The sequence below is a fragment of the Podarcis gaigeae genome (genome assembly GCF_964106915.1).
Source record: "Podarcis gaigeae genome assembly, chromosome: 2".
Classification (NCBI taxonomy): domain Eukaryota; kingdom Metazoa; phylum Chordata; class Lepidosauria; order Squamata; family Lacertidae; genus Podarcis; species Podarcis gaigeae.
Window position 1 is genome coordinate 44,452,769 of NC_139679.1, and position 24,631 is coordinate 44,477,399.

Genomic DNA, 24,631 nt, shown 5'->3' on the forward strand with positions numbered 1-24,631 from the left:
ACATGCTCATTTCCTCTCCTGAACTGAGCTTCCTTGACATTCTTCAATATAGAAAAAGAGTAGTTGGTTTCCTTATCCAAAGCCAGGGTGGGGGGAAGCAGCATAATGACCAGATCTCCAACTGCATAAAGATTTAGACTAAACAGCAGCTTAGGCAGCCTGAATGCTCTCTGTGCCACAAAGGAAGTTAGTGGGAAGCTAGTGTGGTGTAGTGGTCAGAGTGTTGGGCTAGAGAGGTCTTGGTTCAAATCCCTTTCAGACATGATGCTTACTGGGTGACCTTGGGCCAATTGCCATCTCTGTCTAACCTAATTCTCAGGATTGTTGTGGGGATAAAAGGTGCTGTTTGGGGAGAGCTATGCATGCCATCTTGAGTTCACTGGAAGATTTATTATGTTTCTATCCCAGCCTTTCTTCCAGTAAACCCAAGGCGGGATATAAATGTAATAAATATATGTTTTTACACTCTCCCTTCCTGCAATATTTCCCAGCTCCCACCCACGACTGCTATTTACATTTTGCACACAGGTCTAGGGCACAATTATATGTTTCAGCTTCAATACCAGATAACCCAAATAGCACCCTCTAATTAATGCAAATGCAGCACTCTGACATGTTTCTCCTTGCTTAAGGAAAGCACTCCTAGTCACTTACAGTTGCTGAGGAAACTGCAGCCTACACATTCAGCTGCAGTCCTAGGCATACTTACAGGGCCGTAAGGTCCAAATAATATACTGAGACTTATTTCTGAGAATTGCAAGGCAGGTGACAAGCGTCTCACGCAGGCCTGAGTTATTCTGGTACCTCTGAATATTAGATACTGCTCTTCTTCCCTTCATAGCATGCTTGGGCCTGTTTAAGAAGAGTCCTGCTGGACAAAGGTGCCAACTCTATAGAGCTGAGGTGTTTTCAGCCCCGCCCCCCGCCCCCAATCTTGAGGTGCTGGGCCTTGTGGCGGTTGGCCTCTCCGGGCCTTGTGGTGCCAGGCCTCGTAGTGGTGGTGGCAGGCCTCACGGCGGTGGCCTCCTATTATCGGCCTCCTCCCAAACACACATTGTGCACGATGCCCCCCAATGTTGGATGCAACTCAGCGCCTCTGCTGCTGGATTAATTCCACTAGTCCAACTTCCTTCCTAACCACACACCTCAGTATTGTAGAAAGCAGCTTTATGACAAGTGAGACCAATTGTCTGCACACTGACTGGCAGCAGCCAAGGTAGGCATTCATGGAAAATTTATCTGATTCTATCAGGATCACAAAGGGTTGTTACTTATTCACCAAGGATGTGTCCTGGGCTGGTACCGCTATTATTTATTTATTTATTTATGGAAGTTAGGTGGCCCTGCAATGTCTTTATGGAGCCCAGGTGGAGCCTCTGAGAATTTTAAGTCCACTGGAGACAGTTCACAGCAAACTTTTGTGATTATTATTAGCTCGCACGCCCACCCTGCCGCCCACACTGACTGCTTTATGTAGAGCTTAAATGGCTACAGCAGCAATACAAACAGTTTGTGTGAAGATTGTGTGAAACTAATGGCTAAAATTATCTTCAGTGAGCCTTGCTGCCCTCTTAGGATAGCCTTTGAGGAAATGAACAATCACACTAGGGAAGTGTTTGTATTATCTCTGGTAGTGAAATTAGGCTTTTTTGAATCCTGTATAAAGAGTTTAGAGTTTGCTGTGAAGCTTGAGGCAAAGACTGCTTGACTTATCCCTCCAGATGGATAAAACAACTCTTATCTGTTTCTAAAATAGCACCGTAATATAAGAATTTCCCTTACATTCCTTTTGTTGTTTAAAGGACTTGCTAAAATTCAGCGATAGGATGGCCTTTACTAGCTCAGTTAAGTGTGATGCATTTTGCTTTTTTAGAAGATACAAGACAGGTCGTATTCAGACTGTGCCTGTCCTAGTGGTTTAAAGCATCTTAAGCAGACTATCTTGCACATATTACTACATGCTGTTCTTTGTCTAAAGTTCTGAGAGAATATTATTTGGGTTATATCTTCACGAGACATATGAATAAGGTCCACCTAGGAGATGGTAATCTCTGCTGGTGCACAAGATAAAACACACAACTGTGAAGAATGTACCTTTTCTATCTGTAGCCATTGATGTTATGGGAATTTAAAAAAAAAAAAAAGGAGTGTGGTATTATCTTTTCTGAGAGATTCAGAATTTTGTTTCCATAATTTTTCTTTCGGAGCTATAATTGCTCCATGAAACAGAACCAATCTGTTTTGTCTGCGTGGAATTGGGAAGTGTCAGAGGTCTGCTGAGAGGGGTGGGCAGGTGGAGCTCCATCACTGTGGACATTGCCACTGCACCTGCTGAAGACACAGGGTGGAAGCTGTCAGCGGTATCTAAAATGGGTCTGTCTAAGACAGGGAAGAGACCAATCTGAGCTGGTTCCTAAGTGGATCCAACTGCTAGTAATGGGCCTGATCTGGGCCTAGAGCTCACATGGCAAAGAAAATGGGAGGAAATCGACCTCCACACCTTCTGCCTTAGCTGATGCAAGCTAAGCTGGATGTGGGGATGGTTCCCCTCGTTGCTCAGTTTAGCTCTGCTCCTCCCCATGTAGGAGATAGGATGAGGAGAATCAGGAATTTTATGCTTATTACACAATTTTGTGAAAGTAAATAAGTAAAGGAAAATGCAGTGGCTGGTTACAGAGAAGCTAACTCCATGGACAGTCTTCAAAGTGCCTGGGATGATTTTTCACATCAGGCCCTTTCCATGGCTGTGTTTTCGCTTTATGCCCCCTGTACATCTTGGCCACAAAGAAATATTCGCAACTACCAGCAGTTCCAAGAAATTGTATTTTCTTTATTGTTTTATTTTTTTTGTAACTCAACAAGTTTCCATTTTTTTTAAATATTTTTAAAATTTTCATTATTATATTTTTTTCTGTTTAATGCACTCGACCCAAAATTGGTTTGGCATGTTGAAAGGAGGGGAAGGGGACTGAAAGACAAGAGAAATGGAAAAGAGGAGGGGGGGAGGCAAAGTGGGCAAAAGCAACGGTGTGGAGATTGAAATGGATCAGCACCAACCTGTAGGAGGGGGACATTGAGGGGCCAAGGGAGAGAATGAATCGCAAACCTTCCCAGCAGGCCCTGGGTTCCTGGGCTCAGGCCTTCATGCTGCCATTCGAAAGGCACAGCTTCACTGCTAAACCTGGAGGGAGCTGGGAATGAGGATGGGAGAGCAGGGAGGGTCAGCTTCAAGGAGGCAGTGTGGCTTGACCAGGGAACCAGCTAGCAGCTATGGAAAGCAGGCTGCCATTTGCCGTTACGCCGCTAGGCATCCCTTTCCCTTTTTGTATCCGCTTCCTGTTCCAGCACAAGTCTTTCTCACTCACTCTCTACCTTTGCTGGGCATGGCATATTGGTGCTCAAACCTTCACTGGAATGACTGAGTGAAAATAATTGGTGTCTGGGCCCACCAGTTGGTACTAGGTGGCCCTACAGATGTTGTTCCAACCCCTTCAAGGCCACCACTGCCCACGGAAGTGGGGAGACCCAATCTAGGGCACAGGGCTGCCTTGTGGAGGCCTGTGCCAAGCAAGGAGCTGCTGGTATAAGGAGTCCCTGTATGGCAGCCTTAGCTGGCAGGGAGCCCAATGCAAAAACTCACTCCCCACAAACTGGGAGGCCCCATTGCATTGGAGCACACCCCTTGGTCATGGAGTTTGGGGAAGATGGGCGATTCTCCACTTCTGAGCTCTGCTGGTTGCTTGTTCAGGCGATATATCTGTCCTTTCACGGACTCTGCAAAAGAACCACGCTTGAGGAGTTTGGAGGCAGCCTGAGAGAGTTCCTGGCAAAGAAGGGAGTGTCTTTCACTCCCCCAACATGGGGGGAGCAGGGCATGTCTGCCACTGCTTCAGAGGATTAAGCTCAGAGTGGCATTTAGAGCAGCAGATTTGGAGATTAAATGTTGCCCTAGAGGTAGTGCTGTCCTGAACTAGCTTATGCATAAATGCCCCTCATGTTGGCTTGTAGACAGCCAATTATAGAGAAGACAAAGATGGCCTAGATGAACAGAGTACAGTTTACTTAAGTGAGGCAGAGAGGCTAATTTGCCCAACTAGCTTCATGGCACAGGAATCATGGGCCATATTCTTGTCCTAGATTTTATCCTGCTCCCCGTGCTATTCTGGTTTGAAGGCTGAAGAGGGAGTAAGCTTGGGCTAGCTTGCCCAACTGCTCTCATTGGGCCAAGGAGATGTAACTCTGGAGAAGTCAAGCGGAGTACTTTGCTAAAGTGAGTTGAGCTCATGGGTTTGCATAAGTCTTAGATGGATGGGTAGAGAAAAAGAACGACAAGCCAGGTGCCTCGGCTTAATGGGGGTGCAAGCAAAGAGGGCTTCTGGCTATGCCCAGGATGACTGGAGGTGTCAGCAGGAGTTGTTTAGGAAGCTGAGGAGGGGAAGCTTGAGCCCCTCTGGCCATACAAAATGAGTGGCACCTGTTGGCTCCTGAAGCTTCACGATAAATGTGATGCCTCCTAGGTTTTTTTTTACTATCCTACAGATTTCACATTCAAACTTTTGATACCTTTCATTACTTTCTGTAACCCACAGATTGAGACTTCAATGATATAAAACAAGATGAATTCTGTACAAAAGTTCAGTAGAAGTCAATCTGTGCAAGGCCTAGAGCAGACATGTGTAGCCTTGCCCACCATTCCACCCTAGAATGACAATGCCACTTACGTTCAAAATATCTGGACTCTGCAGTGGGTGCTGCTGGATGGCGTTTGGAGCATCTGCACCACGCAGACCCAAAGAAAAATGTACAGAACATACTGCTACCCTCCAAGTCTAGGATGGGCTGTGGGCTGTCCCATAGCATCAGGAGGGTCACAGTTTCTGAATTCTTGCTCTAAGTTAATAGGGCATTTCCTTCAAGTTGTGGATTGAGAAAAGCCTGTTTTTATTGGATATGAGGGGAACTTACAGTTCCCTACCGAAACGCTAAAACTGGTTAAAGGGGTAGCAAATGACACAAGAATATAATCTTGCAAGGAAATCATGAGAGTTAAAAAGAAGAAAGGTAAATTCCATGTTAGGAGAAGGATTAAAAACAAACCAGCAATTAGCGCTACAGCATTCTTGATATCTATGGCACACCCATACGTAGAATACAATATGCAACTCTCATCTAACAAGGGAAGTTGTTGAAAATAGGTTAAAATGGGCAGCTAAAACCAGAGGGTTGGAGCATCTTCCCCACAAAGGGGAAGAGATTTATGAAATCATGAAGGTATGTGAAGAGCACAAATAACCTTTCAAAATAATTATAGCCCAGTCAGGGTATTTTTTAAAATATATATTTTTGTAACTGGAGGGGGCAGCCCCCTTCTATCCCAGTGGTAGCTTTACTTCTCAAGTTTGGGCTGGACAGCTATACTTTCTCTGGATGCACACTCTATTGTCAGAGGTGGGTATGATAACGTGAACTATAATTGACAACAGGTGAGGGAGTACATATTTAAAAGAGGACAGTCTCAGCTTCCACATACAGTATCCTTGGATAGCTGCTGGGACCCCTTGTGGCAGATCTCAGAGCTCCCCAGCTGGGGACAACACACCACTGATCAGAAGTTCTGCCGGCACCACTACCAGTGGGTGAGCTTGTAAGGGGTCTCCAGTTGGGGGGGGGCTCACCAGAAGGTGGTCTGCCAAGGGCCCCCTTATATCTAGGGCTGGCCTTATTGCATACCAACACACAAGTGAGCATACCTCTCTCCTCAGTGGCAGTAATGGCTGCAGGACTCTTCTTGGCCTATACCTGTAGTCCAAGTTAAAACAGGGGTGTGCCTCTACAGAGCTCTCTCCAAGATTTTTCCTTGCACCAAGATAAGCAGGAATAAAAGAAATAGGGCAATGGCAAAGTGCAACTAGCATGAACACGCCTTCAACGCATATGGATTCTGGCTGCCACTAACTACCCAGCACCCGGGAGCACCTGGGCTGATTCTAGTGGCTGGTTTCCAAGACTATTCTTACAGTGGTTACTTCAATAGTGTTAGCGCCCCCTTCCTCTTGTGCCAGGACGGAACATGCCGTAACACTGATATAACTTCATAATCGTGTCAATCTTTTCATTTCAATTAAAGTCCAAATCTCAAGTACAGTGTGGACTACTCATAGCTAACATGAAGCTGGAAAGCGCAAAGCCTTGAGGTTGGGCTGCTAGAGACTCAAGTCTCTACCGCTTCGCTCCAACAGGATGGATGAGGGCAGATATGTCTTTGGTTTTTTTGTTTTTGTTTTCCACGTGAGGTTTCCAAATGGAGGTACCTCTTGGTGATCATGCCAAGGCAGTTCCTGAACACAGGGCCTTCCTTGAGCCAATGCAGCAAATGCAAGTGGGGTGAATAAGGCCATTTGGTATTGGGGAGAGGATTGATCAGAACCATGGTTTGGTGATAGAATCAGGTAAACGGGAGTGGGGCCTTGTCCTCACAAGGGTAAGCTGTCCATCTAAGAGAGTGAGCAAGTTGGTTCTGGACCAAGATCGAAAGAGCGGCAGGAAGGAGTTTGAGCCAATATGGATTTGTCACACTAACCTTCCAACTTTCATGCAATGAGATCCTAATGAAGAATACAACCCAAACCTGTGGAAACAGCAACAAGGGCGTCAAAAGCCCCACAACCCAATTCCCTGTGCCCTTTGAAAGTATGACTCGGATATAAAGCAAAATGCTTCTGAAAACCATTAGTCCCTATCTCTGAATCAAGTATAATTACATTAGGTTGGGTGGAGGGGGAGATGGCTCTAGGTGAAAAAGTCTATGCCATGTCCCTAGATCTAAATGATGTCAGATCAAGCTTTGTGAGCTACAGCTGTATTGGGTTTTAGGGTTACAAAACGTGTGTTCTTCTCTTTCTTTGTGGCCAGCCTTTAACTGGGTTCTTTGCAGAAAATATCAATATGGGCACACGACAAGCTTCTCTTTACCAAACATGATCAAGGGGCATTCTTGGATGCTGCAAACATGCAGTTGCTAGGGGAAGCGACCATATGAACAGGCCTTGCACATTGATAACACAGGCGAACATGGAGCAAGAAACTGAAAGAAAGAAGAAAGCTCACTGTCATCAGGGTTAGTGCTGTCTCCTGATGGAAAAGGAGGACTTGATTGATTGTGCTGCCACTGTACAGGGCAATTTAATATTGGCTCCTTGGGTCTTAGCTTGTGGCACTGGGGTAAGAGATGTAAGCAGGCAACAAGGAGTGACGATGGCTCTTCTTTCCTGCCACAATATGGCACAGAGAAAGGAAGCCCCTGCCTATTCCAAGGAAGGTACACTTCTAAGAATGCCAAACCCTCGCCTTCTGCTTTTGACCAAGTCTCTCAGCAATTCCATTAACTGGGAGAGGACAAAAGATGCAAAAATAATAATTAAAATAAAATAAAAGCAAGAGAACAAACATTTCAAGGCTCCAAGTGGCAAAACCACACACCATTTCCCTTTTTGATATAACGTGACATCTAGCCTGGAAATTTCTAAATAGGTAAGACATGGCTGCTTAAAAATGATGATGAAATGAAACTACTCTGTCCCCTCTTAAAATTCTTAAAAGCGAAGGATTTTTCTGTAACCTACAGCATTACAGCATCTTTGGGTCTTGCAGTAAAAGTGTTTTTTCCCCCACCCACAATTCCAAAGTGGCAGTTAATGAGAAAATAACCAACTTCATGTGGAGATGTATGAAAAAGGTACCTCATCTGGCAGGAAAGGGGAAATGCTTCAAGGTCACAGAAATGACGCAGTATATGTTATATATTACATAAAAATTGTGCCAAAATGTTTTTTTCCTCTTTTTTGATTGTAAAAATCTGCTCTCGGCGGGTTTCCCCCAGTTGTCTTTTTCAAAGAAGGGATTTTCCCCCCATTTTCCCTTCCATGCTCCCATACCACACATGGGGCCAGAGCAGAGCTGAGTACCATATATCTATATATATTATATAGATATAGATATATTTAAAACCCAGACAGAAAAGTTCCTTGGTTTGTTTTTCCTTTTTTTCAAGTGAGTAAATCAATTCTCTGATTTGTTTTTAGGTTTTCATATTTACAGCATTTCAATTGGTATCACATCCCCCGCTTCCCAACCCATTTGGACCCCGCCCGCCGCCCGCCCCGGAGATATGGTGCCTCTAGGTGAGACTGGTTGCTTCCTCAACTCTCCCAGGCCGAGAGTTGGTGAGAAAAGTCGGAGTTGTGCTTGAAGAGGGAGATTTGCTATTTCTTTTTCCTTTGGGTGGAAAAAAGTGCAGTCTGGGTTAGTGTTTTTGTTGCTGTTTTTTGTTTTGTCCTGTTTGTCTGTTTTTCTGAAGGACAATCCATCCAGTCTGGGGGGCGGGGGAGAGTTCAACACTCCTACTTTCTCCCATGTAGTCCCAAATGTGTTTTGACGGCAGCCATATTTGCATTGCAGGATACTCCTGACGTTTGCGTCTTCGTGGGCAGGAATGAAACAGAGGGAAGGTGAGAGCAGTCTTGCATCACTTTCTAAATGTCTGGAGCTGGAACATAGCAGGCCGTGGGGGCGACTGGTGGAACTGAGTGAAACGGGAAGAAATGCCCCCTCCGCTACCACCACCCCACCCCTCATCATCTCTTACTTACTGTGCAATTTTACGTCAGGCTCGGTGGCCCTAAAGCAACTAGGAGGGGGAAAGGCCACCATGTGTGGCCATACAAATGAAAAAAAAATCTAAGGACAGCCACACCTCAGTGCTACTTCCTCCTTCCCCAGAAGCAACGGTGCATTTCCAACATTCCTATGTGGGCTTTAATTTTAAAAAAATAAAAAAGAGAGAGAGGAAAGAATCAAAGCAAAGCTTTCCTGCCAATCTGAAAGAGCTGAAGAACTTGATGTTGATAAACTGTGACAGCCAACAAATACTGGAAGGCAGGTTCTCAGCATAGCGTTACCTGATCAGCTCCTTCCTCTCCCCCCACCCTCATACCTTTCTCTGTCTTTTGTCTCTCTTTTTTGGCAACGGTTGAATCTAAACCCTGACTAGGCCTAGTGCCACATGGCCCTGTTTGTCCCTCATACTCTTAAGCTGTGGGAGGCGAGGGGTGGGGAGCAGGCTCTGAGCCAGGGCGCAGGGCAGGGCATTTCCCCAGGTGCCCCAGTCTCTGCATGTGGAACCCTCATGGCTTTGATTTTCGTAACATTAAAAAAAAAATATTATTATGTCAGCTTTTTAACTTTCCCACCCTAATTTCTTGGTTCATCCCCCCCCCCCAATTGTCTAGAAGGTATTGTCAAAATAAGTCTGATCCTTTTGCCCAGATTCAGCTCTCTTTCCTCCACTGCATTTATTTGCCTGGAGAAGGAAAACGGACATAACCAGATAGGCCACGTGCCACTTTCTGTCTGGAAATCTAATTGGATGGAAGGAAAGACGGACAAAATGGCTGCCCCTCCCTTCTCCTCGGAGAAGCCCTCTGCCTCACTCAGCTCTTTCTTCCACCTTCTCTCCTCCATTCATTCCCCAGCCCTGTGCCATTCTCTTCTTCCCCACCCTTTCTTCCAGGAAAAAATTAAAATGTTCAGGTCACGGCAACAGTGCCGTATTGGGGTTTTTTTTTTGGGGGGGTGTTATGGTCCCTCAGTCCCTTCTCAGCCCCTCAGAGACTGGTCACCAGCTGCATTTGGCCATCTCCCTCCACTGCTGGGTTTTCTAAGCTTCCTGGGACCAAGTAGCCATCATTGCTGGGTCTCCGGACTTGGTAGTAGGCCTGGAGCTGGTTGCGCGGCACCAAGGCTGGCCGATTGGTATAGTAGATTTCATTGATGGCTTGGGCATGAGGAAGCACTTCCCCAACTGCCTCAGGGCTGCTGTCCGGGTATGGGGAGTCCCTCAGGTTGGTCATACTGGTGTATAAAGAGTCCCTGTTGGGGGAAGGGGCTTGGCCATCGCCCCCCTCTGTCAGGTCAGCTGTGCAGCTCTCCGACTCCTCCAGGTCACTCTGGTAGAGGATGGACTGTGCTCTCTGAAGCAAGAGCGGCTCCTCTAAGGCCTTATACATGAGTTCAATTTCCATGTTCTCCTCATGGGTCAAGGAAGGGGCGTCAGGCACAATGGCGTCATCCTCATTGTTGGTACCCCCTCCCCCTGCAACTACGTTGGGAGGGGGAGGGGGCCCAGGGGGGTTGGAGGTCTCGGCAGAACCCCCGCCCCCTTTGACCACGCCACTGCCTCCCCCTCTCAAGTTGTTATGCACCAACTCGGAGATGATCATTTTTTCAAAGGCAGCGGCGTCACTCAGGTTGCGTCGGCAGTCAGCCATCTTGGTGCCATCGGTCGGGAAGTCGCCACTGCGGAGGGAGTAGCTGTTATTGAAGTTGCCATTGAGCGGGAGGGTGTCCATGCCACAGGCGTCTCGGCTGTTGTTCAGGGGGTGCTCTGTAAAGGTGGGCACATAGATGGGTATTAGTGGGAGGAGGCGGGAGGGAGGTCATGAGCAACTAATGTTTAGGCTACAGAGCAGAAGCCATCACTTGGGAACTAAGTTCCACTTGGGCAGACGGTCCGCTCAAGTGGTATGTGTGTGTGGTGAGGAAGAAAGCAGATAAGAAGTGTGTGTAAGAAAAATGTAGGGTTGTTACACGGGGAGAACTGGCTTGTGTGTATGGGAAATGATGGCAGCAACAAAAATGGAGGTCAGAAGCTAAGAGAGATGAACCTGAAGCTGAGGCTGCATGAGTGGGTAATTTATTTAACTGAATTGAAATGGTCAGTGCACATTTCAAGCAAGTAAGGCTTCTCTGAGAGTTCCTATATTGACAAGGTACTCTCCAAGACTTGATTCACACAAATAATACCTGTGGGATGAGCTATTGTTTCGGTTTGCTACTATGTTATGTATTTTTGTGTTTTTATATTGTAAACCACCCCATCCTCATCCTCTGATGAAGGGTGGTATAGAAATCTAATAAAAATGAAATAATAACAGTAACAAGGCAATGACCACGTGCATCAGAAATCCCCTTCATTCCTTCATTTTGGAATCCCGGGGAAGGGAGGCAGAGCCTTTTCCACCAGGGCCCAGTTCAGATCAAGAAGGCAGGCTCCCAGCAATTGGCCACTAACCGAGCTGCTCTTCAAGCTTTAGCTCTTCTCCAGGGAGCAGATGAAGGTGCCACAGCTGTATACAGAATTCTAGCATTTGCCTTTGCCAGCAGGATAGCACAGCCAGCCAGAATGGGGCAGGGCTGCTTGTGCAGCAGCAGCAGCAACAGCCACTTATCTTCCTTCTCCTCTTCTTGTCAGTACAGGGTTAACCAGACACTGCTCCTCTCTACATAGGAAGCATAGGAGGACTCTGATGCACATGGTAAGATGTGGTAAGATGTGGTTTGGGGTTTGTTTGTTTTAAGAAGAACATATAGAACTATTGTCCTTGAATAAGATGTATTTGTTGATGATCTTTGGGATACTCTTCTGTTAAATTTAATCTTTTTTTTTCAACAAGCATCAGATTGCAGTTCACTTCTCTTTTTTATTGTATAGTGTGGAAATAAGCGCAGGATTCAACTACATGTGAGTTAGGTATGCATGTGTGAAAGTACTGATACTCGTGTGGGAAAGAGGAATGTGGTTTGTTGAGTAAGATAGCAAGAGTGCAACTAAGGCATATAACCTCTAAGGTGACGTGAGAGGGAATAGCCATGTTGGCATGGCTGCTGAGCCGCACACAGCCACATGCATAACACGGAGCACGCAAGTTATCTGCTCTGCCAATGGAAGAAGCCTGCGGTCTCCCCCCAGCAAAGGTGGCCTCTGGGGCTGGAGGGACCATTTGTCAGAGACGGTACAGTCAGCCCATTAGAGCACAGGGTGCACACTAGGTTAACGGGCCCATGGTTTCAACCCAGCATGCAGGGATGGGAATGTTGGGTATCGCTGAGCTCTGCGGATGCATTTAGCTCCATCTAGTGCCCACAGCCAGAATTGCGCAAACCATGCTGCACCACCACCCTCCGAGAAATGGGAACATGAGTAAGGGAGGAGTTCCCTCCAAAAAGCCAGCACTCCTTCCTATTCTCCCTACACACCCGCTACTTGGCTCACGTCTGTGCTGCACCCACCCCCAGCCTGCCAGTCAAACTAGCAATGAAGGAAACATTACTGCGAAATGGAACTGGAAAGGAGGGACGTACTGGACTCTCGGAAGCTCCCTGCAGGCAGCAACAGTTGGGAGAGGAAGAGAAAAGAGAGAAAGAGGGTTATCCAGGTGGCTGGGGCCAGTAATGCAAAATAAGACATGGCCCAAATCCTCCCTGTGGCCATAGCTCAGTGGCACAGCACCAGCTGTTTGCTCCCTGGCATCTCTAGGTATGGCTGGGACTCTGGGGAGCCACAGCCAATCAGTGTAGATAATACTGAGCAAGAGGGACCAATGGTCTATCTCAGTACAGGGCAGGCTCTTATGCACCGGGAGAATAAAAAGGAGGAGCTCCTCCACTGCCACTTCTCCTGACCCATTCCTCCCAGCGCCCAGGCTTGAGGAATTACTTTTTCACCAGACTCAAAAGCAGAAATCTCAGGTGTTTTTTCTGCTTTCTACCTACCCCACCCCTCATTTTCAATAAGGAAAATGTGGAGCTCTGTATTTGTGTGTGCAAATGGAACCCTAATTCAGTCTGGGGCCTCAATCTAGAGGGGAAAGTATGTTATCCTGGGTGACGTTGCCCTTACCTGGGGAGTTGAAGACAGGTGGTGAGGCAGGGTTGAAGCCCACGGACTCAGCAATGAGTGTGTTGTAAGGACTGGTCCCGCCCCGTGTCTGCAGCACGGGGTTGGTCAGCAGGTGGTTCCCCATTGTGCCTGCAAAAAGTAGTATAGGCAAAGGTGTTAGCACCATGGAGGTAGAAAGTGACTTGAGCCTCCGCATCTGGGGTTGGAGGAAAGGCTGGAGATGGAGAGGAGACTGAGTAGCTTGGCTCGGGGGAGGGGGGTCATGGCCATGTGAGCAGAACTACATTGGAGGCCACCAAAGATAGCCGAGGAGAAAAGGTGACTCTCTGGGAGACTCTCTGATACGGAGTGGTGTTTGGTAGGGATCTCTTTCATCTGCTTGGTTGTAGAGAGTGGGGCCGGGGAACAGCTTTAAGGGTGGAGCAGGAACCTCTTAGTCAGGTGTGTGGGTACAGGCCTGCCCTCTGGCTCACAAAGGAGTTGCAGGAAGTGATGGAAAATACAGAGTGACTGCTCACCTCGATTAAGGGTGGGAGTGCTGTTGAGATCACCCGCCATAAAGCTGGACTCAGTTTGCTTCCTTACAGTATCATTCCACATTCTCCGGATTCGGCTCTGAAAAGACAGCCCCACTCTGGATTCAGCAGGGCAACTAGACCCCCAGGGGTATTGTGGCCTAAGAATATGCCCCAGCCTCTTCTGTTCTCCAGACCAGTAACAGCAGCATGCACACTCCCAGCCCAGTCTGCCCAATGGTACCTGTGTCCCAGTGTAGTAACGGTTGTTGCTGCGGATGGCTGAGGTCTTGAGGGAGCCCAGTGTGGCCCCTGGCGGACTCCGTAGGCAACAGGATGCGTGTCGCAGGCATTTGCTGAATTCCCGGTGAACCTGGCACAATGTAGGGAGGAGAGTCAAGGAAGGGGGAAAGGCATGAATTGTCTTGGCTACAACATGGTCATTCAGGCTGGTTCTGCCCTCTTAGCTAAGCCTTTTTGTCACAATCTTTACCTTCACTAGGGCAGCAATGTTCCATCAATTAATTACTTAAATTTATGAGTTTAAAACATTTACTTAAAAAGGGTCACAATTAATCAGGCAGATATTTTCTAAAGATACAAATACTTATTAAAAACTGCAGGTGGCAAGCATCATCTTAAAGGGGCACTCCCCCCTTTTTTCTCACGCACAGGAGGGAATGATTCTTCTAAGATGATGCCTGCTATGATACATGGGTATGTTATTTACAAACAAAGACAAAGACCCATCTTCCTTCTGAAACTATTTTCTTTACTTTTATGCAAACTTAATTGATTAATTAACTAATTAATGGACTAAAACTTGTTTAACTGACTCAGTGTTTCTTGTTTTTTAATCAGGCAATTGTCCTATGCAACTCCTTTCAATTTGGACCCAAAGTCCTTTGCAGAGTCAATGGTTCTCTTTAAGGCCCCTGCACCCCCAACATGCAAGCAAGGTTGACAGCTCTGCCCAATGACCCTGGGTCTCCTAAGTCCCTCAGCCAGCACCTCAGAATACCAGCTCCCATTGTTCTCCACACTTTAAGAAAAAGTGTTGTCCTTCAGTTCTGGACTACAGATACAGTGGTACCTCGGGTTAAGTACTTAATTCATTCCGGTGGTCCGTTCTTAACCTGAAACTGTACTTAACCTGAAGCACCACTTTAGCTAATGGGGCCTCCTGCTGCCGTTGGGCCACTGGAGCCCGATTTCTGTTCTCATCCTGAAGCAAAGTTCTTAACCAGAGGTAATATTTCTGGGTTAACAGAGTCTGTAACCTGAAGCGTATGTAACCTGAAGCGTATGTAACCTGAGGTACCACTGTACTCACCTTTTTCTGAAGTGCACAATGAAACACGAAGATGAACATGCCCTGGAAAGCATTGAAGGTGGTGAAGAGATAGGCCATGACAACAGACTCCTTGTTGATGAAGAGGAGACCAAATGCCCAGGTGAGGCCCAGGAGAAAAAGAAGAGTGATTGCCCCGAGTGCCCAAGACCTGTAGAAGGAGACACTAGTGAGTTCAGGGAATTGGGAGTCCTCACCAGAGCAAAACTAGTCTCACATCTCCCTGCTGTTATGCTATAGATGCCTCTGTACAACTTCTGGCATGAAAGAAACAGTGAGACAATGTTAGGGGGATGGAGAGAGAAAGATGGGCAAGGAAGTCAGCATGTGGGAGATTCTCCCATAGTTTGCTAGTGAGGGAGTTGTATGTCTAAGAATTACCAGCCAAATTGTTACTACAGACCTCCAGTTATTCTTGGCCCAGAAATGTTGACTAAACTGCCTCCTTTACATCTAACCTTTGTTGTTACAAAGGGCTTCCATTTGCTGAATACAAACACAAATCATGGGACTTGTGTACTGCCTGCCATTTCCTAACAACACACCATAGTCCCAAATGTTAGTTTGGTGGTCGCTCGACCAGTCGTTTGCTTGTTTTTTGTTTTCTCTCTCTTAAAGCTTCATAAGCACTTCCACACTTGAGTGTGCTCAGACTCTAAAGGGGCTTTTCAAAATGAAAGGCTGTGAAATGGCATGGCCATATATTTGTCACTCGTCAGCCATGAGATCAAAGGCACTCTCTAGTAGGTGCCCAAGAGACGGAGGCTAGACTTACTTCCAAGCAAACATGGTTAGGATTGGCTCAGGAGTATCCTCTTACTGTCAGTTCTCCCAATCTTTGCTCTTTGAGTGGAAAGAAGTGATCAACTGTCTATTTGTACTTTGGATGAAAAAGACAAAACTAAAACCACAAAGTGTTGCTGTGTTTATTTCTGACTGAGATTTGGCAACTAAAATAAACACAGAAAGATGGCAGGAAGCAGGCTGCAAAACCACACCAGCAGTAAACAAATGCACTGGAACTCTTTGGTAAATGAACTAAAAAGAGCAGGACAAGCAAGCGTGTAAAAACTGGGCTGGCAGATAGAAGTAATGGTTATATTGCCGGTAACAGTGTTAATTAGCAAAATTAACGCTGCAATCAAAAATATGGTTATTTTGAAATATAGCCACCTTAAATCAGTAAGGCTTACTCCATGTTTACATAGTTAGGCTCTAATAAATTTTGTAAGAGGTAACCTGCAAATTAGGATCAAAATACATCTGACTTGGAGTTCTGTTACTTTAATTTTTCTTTTTAACAAAGAGCAACCATTTGTGTGCATGTGCATACAGAGGGCTGTGTGATTTGGATCAGGGCAATAGCACAGAGAAAGTGTGATCTACCCTTTCCCCCCTTCCTTGGTTCCATGAGGTTCATACTTTCTTAGTTCAGTTTTCATTAATGTTTGAGCTTCCCAGCTCTCTCTTTTTTATTTTTTACTGGGCTCCTCTAGATCCTTGAGAGGTTCAGCAGCCTCCTCTGTCCACAGCACTTGCTCCAGCTACTTGGGTTAAGTATTGTTCTGGGTCACTTGGGTAAGGTAAAGGTAGTTTATAAAGCTATTAGGATTAGCTGAACTGCATTTCTCCGCTTAGTAGACTTTAAGCTATGAGTATATTTTTTTTAACCTTAACTCAGCATTAACCAGGGTGTTCTCCCCACCTCTAGATTTTGTATGAATGAGTGTAAGAAGATGTGAACTTGTGAGTAACACATGGCTTTTGACAGACTGGCATTTGCAGGCTATTTGCAGCACTGAGCTTGACAAATTCCCTCAAAGTGTCAGAACTCTAACCTCATTTGCTGCTTGACTCAGACAGCTCCACTGTGCTGACTGAATGAAGCAGCCTCACTCTATTCATCTGAGAGGGTGACAATTCCTTTCCTGAATATAAGGACACTCTCTTAAAACGAGAGAATGCTGGTTTCACAGGACCCTTTGCAGCGTGGTGGGTCGTGAGGAAAAGAAAGATCTACTCAACATAAAGATGGCCAGCAGTCCAAAGCCTTTGGTGAAGTGATCAAACAAAAGCTTCATAATGTTACCCAGTGTAAGCTGAGTGAGTCAACCCATATCCCAGCATTCTGAAAGGATCATCTGAGCCCATAAAGCACTATGCTTTGGCCTCTAGCCTGTTTACTCCCAGCTGTAGGTCACTCAGCTGAGTGAGACACTGCTGAGACAGATGGAGTCCTCGATATCATGGTCTGGGCAAGAGTCCGGTCCCTTTAAACCCCAAGTGGTCTGTTTTCTCTGCTCTGGCTTTGTCCCACTAAGCTGTTTTAGAGGAACCAAATACAAGGCACCACAGGAATCTGAAGGCACTGGAGATGTGCTATTAAGGTAGGGAGAAGTTTGGATCTAAGCCAGAAGATGAAAAGGAATTCAAACATAAACTCACTTGATGTTGTCCAGTCGGCTGGAGTCAGGCTTGAGGACCGACGTGTTGCGGATCATCTTGTGCAGAGTGATCATGAGGAACACCAGGTTGATCTGGGGGATGTGTACAGATGGATGTGAGCAGGGGAAAGGGAGTCCTCTGCAAAAAAGAACCTCCCACTTTCCCCTGCTAGTGGCTTTCCCCAGATGCAGGGAAAAGGGTTTGTCAGTGTCAGTGTCTGTGTGTGATAGGAAGGAATGAGCAACATGACATCCCAGGCTAGGACATGCCATTTTAGGAGATGAAACTTAATTTTTGCAAATTTCTTCAGTGAGGGGCCTTAAAAATAAGCTTTGGGGTGTGAGGAATTCAAATCTGCTATTATTTTTGTGATTGGACAACATTCAGCTTGGCAAGACTACACTTGATGAAGAAGCAAATAAACTGCTTTCAGAAAACCAAAGAATTTTAATTTTACCTTCTGAAAATGTCAGGTAATATAAATAACAACAACAACAACAACAACAACAACAACAACAATAATAATAATACTGCAAGTACTTGGCAACCACTTTCAATGATTTCTACACAATTTTACACACATTCTGCTTACCAAGAAAACCTAAATTATATTTATGTAACCAAAATGTCTTTTGAAGTCCCAAGTCATGTTGCAACTTTTAAGCACCTCTCATATTTGGAATTTGAAAGTTGAAAACACACCCTACACCCAGGCACTCTTCTTAACTCTGGGAAGAAAAAGGGAGGTCTAATGATGGGTTGAGGAGGAGAGCAAGGGCTCCGGTTCTTTCAACTTTGGGACTCTGATTCTTTGACTGATAAGGGAAATCCTTGAGTGTCTATTCCCAAACAATCCCTAGTGACTCACCACAATGACAGAAGAGACAGGCCCAATGAAGGTCCAGATGAAGTAGTTATCAACTCGAAGCCAACATCTGCCAAAAGAGAGCAGGGAAGTGTCAGATGGAAGCAGGAAAAACACCTCAAGGCTTGATTGCCTGAGTGCTTATTGGCACGAGATGACACTCACCCAGAAATGCGCTGTCAAAACCTTGCCTGTTCTCTGCTCATTCTTCTGCCCTGCCCCTCTGTCATAACACCCATTAAAGGACTTCTCATCCTGTATCTTTCAAGTCACCCAAACCCACCTCTAATCGTGTTCTGCAAGTTCTGTTGCCAACCTTTTCAGGCTCATGGGCAAATTTGGGTTTCTGAGCAAGTGCTATGGGCACCATCTGCTCTGGCCACATCTCTCCTCACTCCCTGCCCTGCTCTGCCTCCCCCGAGAGAGAGAGGAAGTCTGGGTAAGTCAGCTATAGTAGAAAATATAAGCCTGAAAAAGAGCATAGAACTAAAAGAGGAAGGGGGAGAGACTGTCACTCTTCCAACTTCCTACTATGTACTTTTCAAGAGAGAAGAAGGTAATCATCCTCACCACCTCATGATCAAGGGGGCAGGGCAGCTCAGAAGCTTCATGGGTGTCAGGGGAAGAATGTCACATTGGCAACCTCTGCTGTGGCGCTCCTCCTCCCACAGTTAGCGTAGAGTTATGTGTGCAGTGTACTAGCCTCCCCCCATCCCCCAGTTATGCCTCAACCTCCTGTTTTTATCATTGCCATGCACCCTCCACTAGCCTCTCCCTTTGGCCTTCCATGTACTCACGCTTTCTCGGTGCCATAACTGCGGTAGTCAATGGCGGCAGCAATACCTACTACCAGCGCAGGGAAGCAATAGCCCCCCAAGTAGTAGTACTTCTTGCGGGAGTATTCGCTTTCAAAAACCTCAACCAGCATGAGGTAAAGGTGGATGGCTTCCAGGCACATCCAGGAGAACGCTGCCAGGAAGAAGTAGTGCAGCAGCCCTGCAAAGATGGGGCAGGCAATCTGGGATGGAAGGGGAGAGACAGAAAAAATCCCATCAGCACAATGCCTCGTTTTGTAATGCATTTATTGAATTAATTTAAAATATCCTGTTTTTCTGACTAATAAAAAACAAAGCACACAATTTTTTTTTTAAGGCAGTGATGATTGGAAAAGGTGCTGCACTTTTAAAAGTTGTGAAGTGACCACAAGGGGAAAATGCCCACCCTTGTACCCTGCAAACGCACACAATTTCGTCCCTGGGTCTGCAGTACCTCCTCATGACAACTGGACATGCCTATGACACCTGGCTGTTCCCGGCAACAGTGGTGACTTAAGCAGAGGGGAACAATTGTGTTAACTGTCCACTTCCCAGGTGTTGCTTCTGTCACAAAACAAGCACATGCCCATGCCTGGTAAACTGAGTCTGCTCTAGAGTGAGCTGAAACTTCCTGCAGATATCCCCTTCCTGTTACCCCCTCCCCTCTGTGGCTGCACTGACTTGGCAAAGTCAAATGTTCCCCAGTGGGATCTCCATCCTGTCCTATTGTACCACATGCCCCTTGGTGACTCTCTCAACTCCCTCCATGCAGAGGAATATGCCGTGGTGATTTTGGTGTTGCTCTGAGGGGAGATTGTCACGCACCTCATACTGTGTCTTATCAATGCCGATGAGAAAGAGGAGTTCAGTGATGAAGAGATTTATGCAGAGGTTCTTGTGGATGGTGTTACGGTCAGTCTGCAGCCCACGCAGGAAGCAGAAAGTGGAGATGCAAATGGCCAAGCAGACCAGGGAAATCACAATGCCCACCCACGTGATGACAGACAACAGCAGCCCATTGATGCGGCCCTGGTACTGAAAGGAAAAGCGGAATGAGGCTAGATGTGCACAGCTTTCCTCTCCTGTTATGTACTCTCCCCTGTTGTAGAGTTGAAATTTTAGGTTGACTGTAATACTGGTAGCACTTAATTTACCGTCCTCTGCCAATGGACTGTCTCCATCTAATAAACTGCCACCCTCCAAGTAACTGTTAATCCAGTGCATCTTTATTACGAACAGGGAAAGAACCAACTCCCAGTGTTTCATGTAATAATAATGACCACCCTGATTTTCTGGGTTACCCGTATGGACAAGAAGATACCGGGTGCATAATGAACTGGAAGGGGGACCTTGACAGTGGCAGAAAACCAGTTCTCTCTGCCCCCCAACCATTCTGGAGCATCTTCCCTCAGCCCCCCATCAGTGGGAATGATATTCTTACAATTTCACGGTGTGCCATGAGCACAGCAAAGTTGGTGAGATGGCTGCATGCACAGGTGGTGTGGGTCATGTTGGTCTCCACCAGCCGACAGCCCTGCGTGGACCAGTAACCCATCATAGAGCGCTCTGAGTAGTTCCAGAAAGAGCAATTGGCATTGAAGTGGTTCTTCTCCTACATGGAAAAAAATATGCCTTTAAGAATCGTCAATTACGTGGGGTGAAGCCAGAGCAGTAGAGGGGCCCTAGGCTTTGAGAAGTTGGGATACAGGAAAATGGTTCATTCTGGAGAGAATGGGAGTGAATTGGTACACAATCAAAACATCAGCATCAATGCACTTACAAAGCATAGAGTTTCCAATGTTGGGCGTATGTGTGCAGAAATAGGATACAGACCACCAAGTGCCATAGTGGGGCATGCCCTAGGATGTGCCAAAAATGGGGGAATGAGCACACTGGTTCCAGACGTCACGCAAGTCTCACCTCCAGGTGGGAGAGGGTAAAGATGACGGGGTCCATCAGGAAGACGCGGCTAGATTCCTTGTTGATGGAGGCAGCAATAACTTGTGAGTTGACAACAAGTGAGGGGCTAATTGAACCAACCTCACTACCCAGCTTGATGGTGGCATTCTCGGTAGAGAGGAAAAACCCCAAATTTTTGTAGAGAATGAAGACAACCTTGACCACCCCTGAAGAGAGAAGAAAGGGAATCAGGGCCATGATATTGCACCACAAAAAGAGGCAAATGTGGTTCTCATCACATTAGAGAAAAGGTCTTTGAGATCCTGGCGTCCCTTTTCCTCCCCGAATTTCGTTCCCCGCTCACCATTACGACTGTTTTGCTTGATAGTGTTGGCTGAGAGTTGGATGGAATTCTTGGTGGTATACTCATGTGGGAAAACAATATCTGGCACTTGCCCCTCTGTATTCAACACTGACACCTCCAGCACTGCAATGAGGAGGAAGAGCGAGATGAATACAAGCAGGAAACATAGGCACAATATTCAGAACAATTTTTAATTATCCTCTTTTTGATTCCCCGTCCCATAAGCGGAGCATATACCTTTCACATGTTACCACATCTCTGGACTACCTGAGCAGACATGGAGCGAGCCTGTTTCAAATAATACATCTGTCCTCAAAATGCTCTGTGGACACCAAATTGCCATCCCTATTTTGTGGCTGCTAACACTATATTTGGCGATAGTTTTTGTTTTGTTTTGCCCACATCTCTATGGTGAAGTAATATGCTAAATGCAAAAATTCTGTGCAGGTATCTGTACCACTTCTGCCTGTTTCTTCCTTTGATTTGTTATTTCCACTCACTTATGAATTGCTGTTCTCTTTCTTTGTCTAAATAGTCTGAGCTATTTTGGAATTTTATTGCTTGCACTGCTGCTCTGGGGTCACTTAATCCAAGCAGCAGTGACATACAAGAGAGGATTTTCAGAAGACTCGGCTTTAATGTTTTGTTTTAAGAGCTTTGGGTTAGGTTTCCGACCAGAAATGAAAGTCCTCCCCCCCCCCCGAAGATGCTTGAGAAAGCTGTCAGTTTATAGTGCTGAAGAACATGACTACTAGAATTGTCTGCACAAAAAGAGAATTAGCTTGCACAACCATAATTGTCTAGATTCTTTGACAGTTCTGACCAAGCTAGTAACACCTGGTAGAATGCTCACTTGTAATAAAATGGTTTGGATGATGCTGTTGAAAGGTTTGGCAATAGTTGTACTAATGGATTCAATCTCATTAGTGGTTATCCAAGGCATAAAACATGGGCGGGTTTTTCCTCCTTCAATAGTGCAGGCTAACATGCTTAATTGGTTCCCTGATGTAATTTTATAGTTTTTGCCTCAGCCTTACCTTCTGCCATAAGCAGTTCCTTCTTCTTGTGCAAGAGCCAAACAATTTAGAGTAAACATCAACAGATACTGGCATGTATTATTAAGCAGTACAGTGCCTGTCGGTATGTGGGACTTTCAGTGTGTGCACAGCCATAGAAAAGAGCTGCATTGGAAATCCAACAGGAACAAGAGACCCACACAAGACCGGTGCTTATATAAATGTGTGCAGGGAAATGCACTAGGAATTTAGCGGGTGGGGGGCGGAGAGGACATCCATCTCTCCCTCCTCGCATTACTCGCCCTTTTGCCCGTATACTCTATCTCTTTTTGCCTCCCCTAATTCCAGCCTTCTCTTCCCTCCATGTGCTCCAGCTCCTCCTGCCCTTTTCTTCTCTACTTGCTCCAGCACCTCAAACTGCACCTCTTCACTCTGAGAACTGTCTTCAGTGTAGCACTAGGGTTGGGGTTCTTCACTGAAGCTCTGCCCTCTTGAAGGTTCTCCAGGTACAACAGTATGGTTTGGTGTCGTCACAGCAGGCAAGGAGAAAGGATTGGGAACATATGGTTCTCCAGATGTTATTGGACTCCAGCTTTTATCATCCGTGGCCACCACAGCCAGCAGCCAGGGATGATGGGAGTTGTAGTCTAACAATATTTGGAGAGCCACGGGTTTCCTATTGTTGGCTTAGACACTCTGTCTCCCCAAACTCACACAGGTTTCAAGGCAATGCATTTTCAACTGCTTTCCCACTCGAAGCTAGTTCCTGGGTTGGGGTGCAGAGACAATGCATCTTCAATACAATGCCTCTTTCCATCCCCTGAAAGCTAGTGCTTGCAATATAGGCATACCTTGGAGATATTGCGGGTTCGTTTCCATGCCACCAAAATAAAGTGAATCACACAATTTTTTTTGTTTTTGTTTCCCAGTGCATATAAAGTTATGTTTACACTATACTGTAGTCTATTAAGCCAGGCCCCCCTTGCTTCACAGGCAAGAGGGGAAGAACCCAGCTCCAGTTCTAGCCAGCTCTACTCCTGTGGGCAGAAGAGGGGCAGTGGTGGCAGGGGGCTTCCTTCCCCTGGAAGTGGCCAGGCTTCCACATCCTTTTAAGAAGCAATGTCTACAAAGCGCAATAAAGCGAGGTATACCTGTATATATCTTGGTCACTCTACAGCACAACAAAGTGATGGAACCCAGGGAACTGGATCTTTTATGTTATGATTGTTATTTCTATAGCACTTTCCAATTCTCATCAGCTTCTCATCATAACAATCTAGTCAAGTAGGTTGGCTGAAGTTGACTTGTTTGAGTAAGCTTCATGTCCAAAGAACCACTTTACACAAAATAAATTTCTCTTAAAGACATTGCTTTCACAAGGGAAATGGTGCGTGCACCCTGCATATACATTGTCCTGAGTAACTAATGCACACATACCTCTTACTGGACATATAGGAACTCCTAAGGAATCAGAATCTGTGCAGCTTTCTAAATGGCAGCAATGTTTAGGTAAGAAATTTGTCCAATGCACTACACAAGAGATTTCCATGGTAGCAGTAGACGTGCTATAAGAACAACCCCAGTGCTTATAAATAAGGACTTTTTCCATACTTAAATGACAGCTCTTCCCTTTACTTCCAGTATTTGATATTTCTCCCTCTCTACATTTAGAAGGCTCAGGCACTTTGTCTGCTTCCATTCAATGCAAAATTTTGAAGCAAAATATTGGGGTCTCCCCCTTTAGTTCTTCTATGTGAGCCCAGCATCAAAGACTTACCCACATTAGTCTTGGCAGTGACAAAGCGGGCTGGCTCTTTGACATTGTCAGCCAGTAGGAAGGCTCCCTCCTCCAGGATGTCAAGGAGCATTGTGGCTGTGTGCACTTGCTCTGTGGCATTCATGTCCTTCCATGACTCTAGAGCTTCAGGTCGCAGCAGGTTGTCCACCGTCTCCACCACAGCCTAGAATGACATAGAGCTCTGAGAGAGGATGGAAGCACCTCCCCTTCCTCTAGCTTCCCATTGTATAATAAACCAGCTACAGATGCTTCCTCTCACAGAGAGAAAACATTCATGTGTCTTTGTGTGGTGGCATTGCTGTCACAACCTGACAATTCTTTCCAGGCTGCTTTGAGTATAATTTTACAAGTAGCATTGGGATTTTAGAAATAAAATAAAATAAAAAATTGTGCATGAACCATGTATTTGTTACTCCTTTGTTGTAGAGGAATTAGACATTCTCCCTCCAAGCAGCCCTTCCATTGTAAGGGGGTATAGTATTTTCCAAATATTCCATAGCTGGGAAAAAGCAATTCTTCCCCTGAACAGCACAGGCATTGCAATCAACTGCCTTTGGTAATGCAGTTATGTGTATTGCACAGGCACCTACTAGAAATTGCCTTTGTTGAGCTCAATGATGAGCAGAACAATCCCGTATCTAAATGTCTATGACATTTATAACTGTTTTAGGTTGCTTTTCTCCCTTCACATTTTAGAGTCTGAACACTTCTCCATTGTATTATTTCTTCACTAGAGCACGTATTCATCGCCCATGTGCCCACAGAAATGCCCTGTCATTTCGTGCTTTTCCTTTTTAAAATGTAGCTGAATTTATTATGTACTTCAT

General features: G+C 45.9%; 1 protein-coding gene and 1 long non-coding RNA gene across 14 annotated transcripts in view; one reads left to right on the plus strand and one right to left on the minus strand.

Annotated features, from left to right (window-relative positions):
- LOC310834168 lies at positions 1–8,153 on the plus strand. The gene is made up of 2 exons (XR_014559107.1): positions 1–1,216; positions 8,082–8,153. It is a non-coding gene; the product is annotated as an uncharacterized lncRNA (long non-coding RNA).
- The window catches only part of ADGRL1 (adhesion G protein-coupled receptor L1), a 130,854-nt gene continuing 109,032 nt past the window's right edge, over positions 2,810–24,631 (minus strand). For 5 of the 13 annotated variants that reach the window (XM_083717487.1, XM_083717486.1, XM_083717488.1 and 2 more), the window contains 14 exons: positions 23,784–23,967; positions 20,991–21,113; positions 20,648–20,853; positions 20,169–20,339; positions 19,553–19,762; positions 18,710–18,930; positions 17,916–17,982; positions 17,048–17,139; positions 14,585–14,753; positions 13,496–13,624; positions 13,255–13,351; positions 12,737–12,865; positions 12,199–12,216; positions 2,810–10,441 (listed from right to left, as the gene is read on the minus strand). In XM_083717487.1, the coding sequence (XP_083573613.1) occupies positions 9,663–10,441; positions 12,199–12,216; positions 12,737–12,865; positions 13,255–13,351; positions 13,496–13,624; positions 14,585–14,753; positions 17,048–17,139; positions 17,916–17,982; positions 18,710–18,930; positions 19,553–19,762; positions 20,169–20,339; positions 20,648–20,853; positions 20,991–21,113; positions 23,784–23,967 (2,595 nt within the window). In that variant the 3' untranslated portion in view covers positions 2,810–9,662. Of the gene's footprint in view, positions 10,442–12,167; positions 12,217–12,736; positions 12,866–13,254; positions 13,625–14,584; positions 14,754–17,047; positions 17,140–17,915; positions 17,983–18,709; positions 18,931–19,552; positions 19,763–20,168; positions 20,340–20,647; positions 20,854–20,990; positions 21,114–23,783; positions 23,968–24,631 lie in introns of all 13 variants that reach the window. The other 8 variants (XM_083717483.1, XM_083717482.1, XM_083717481.1 and 5 more) reach the window with 3 other exon arrangements.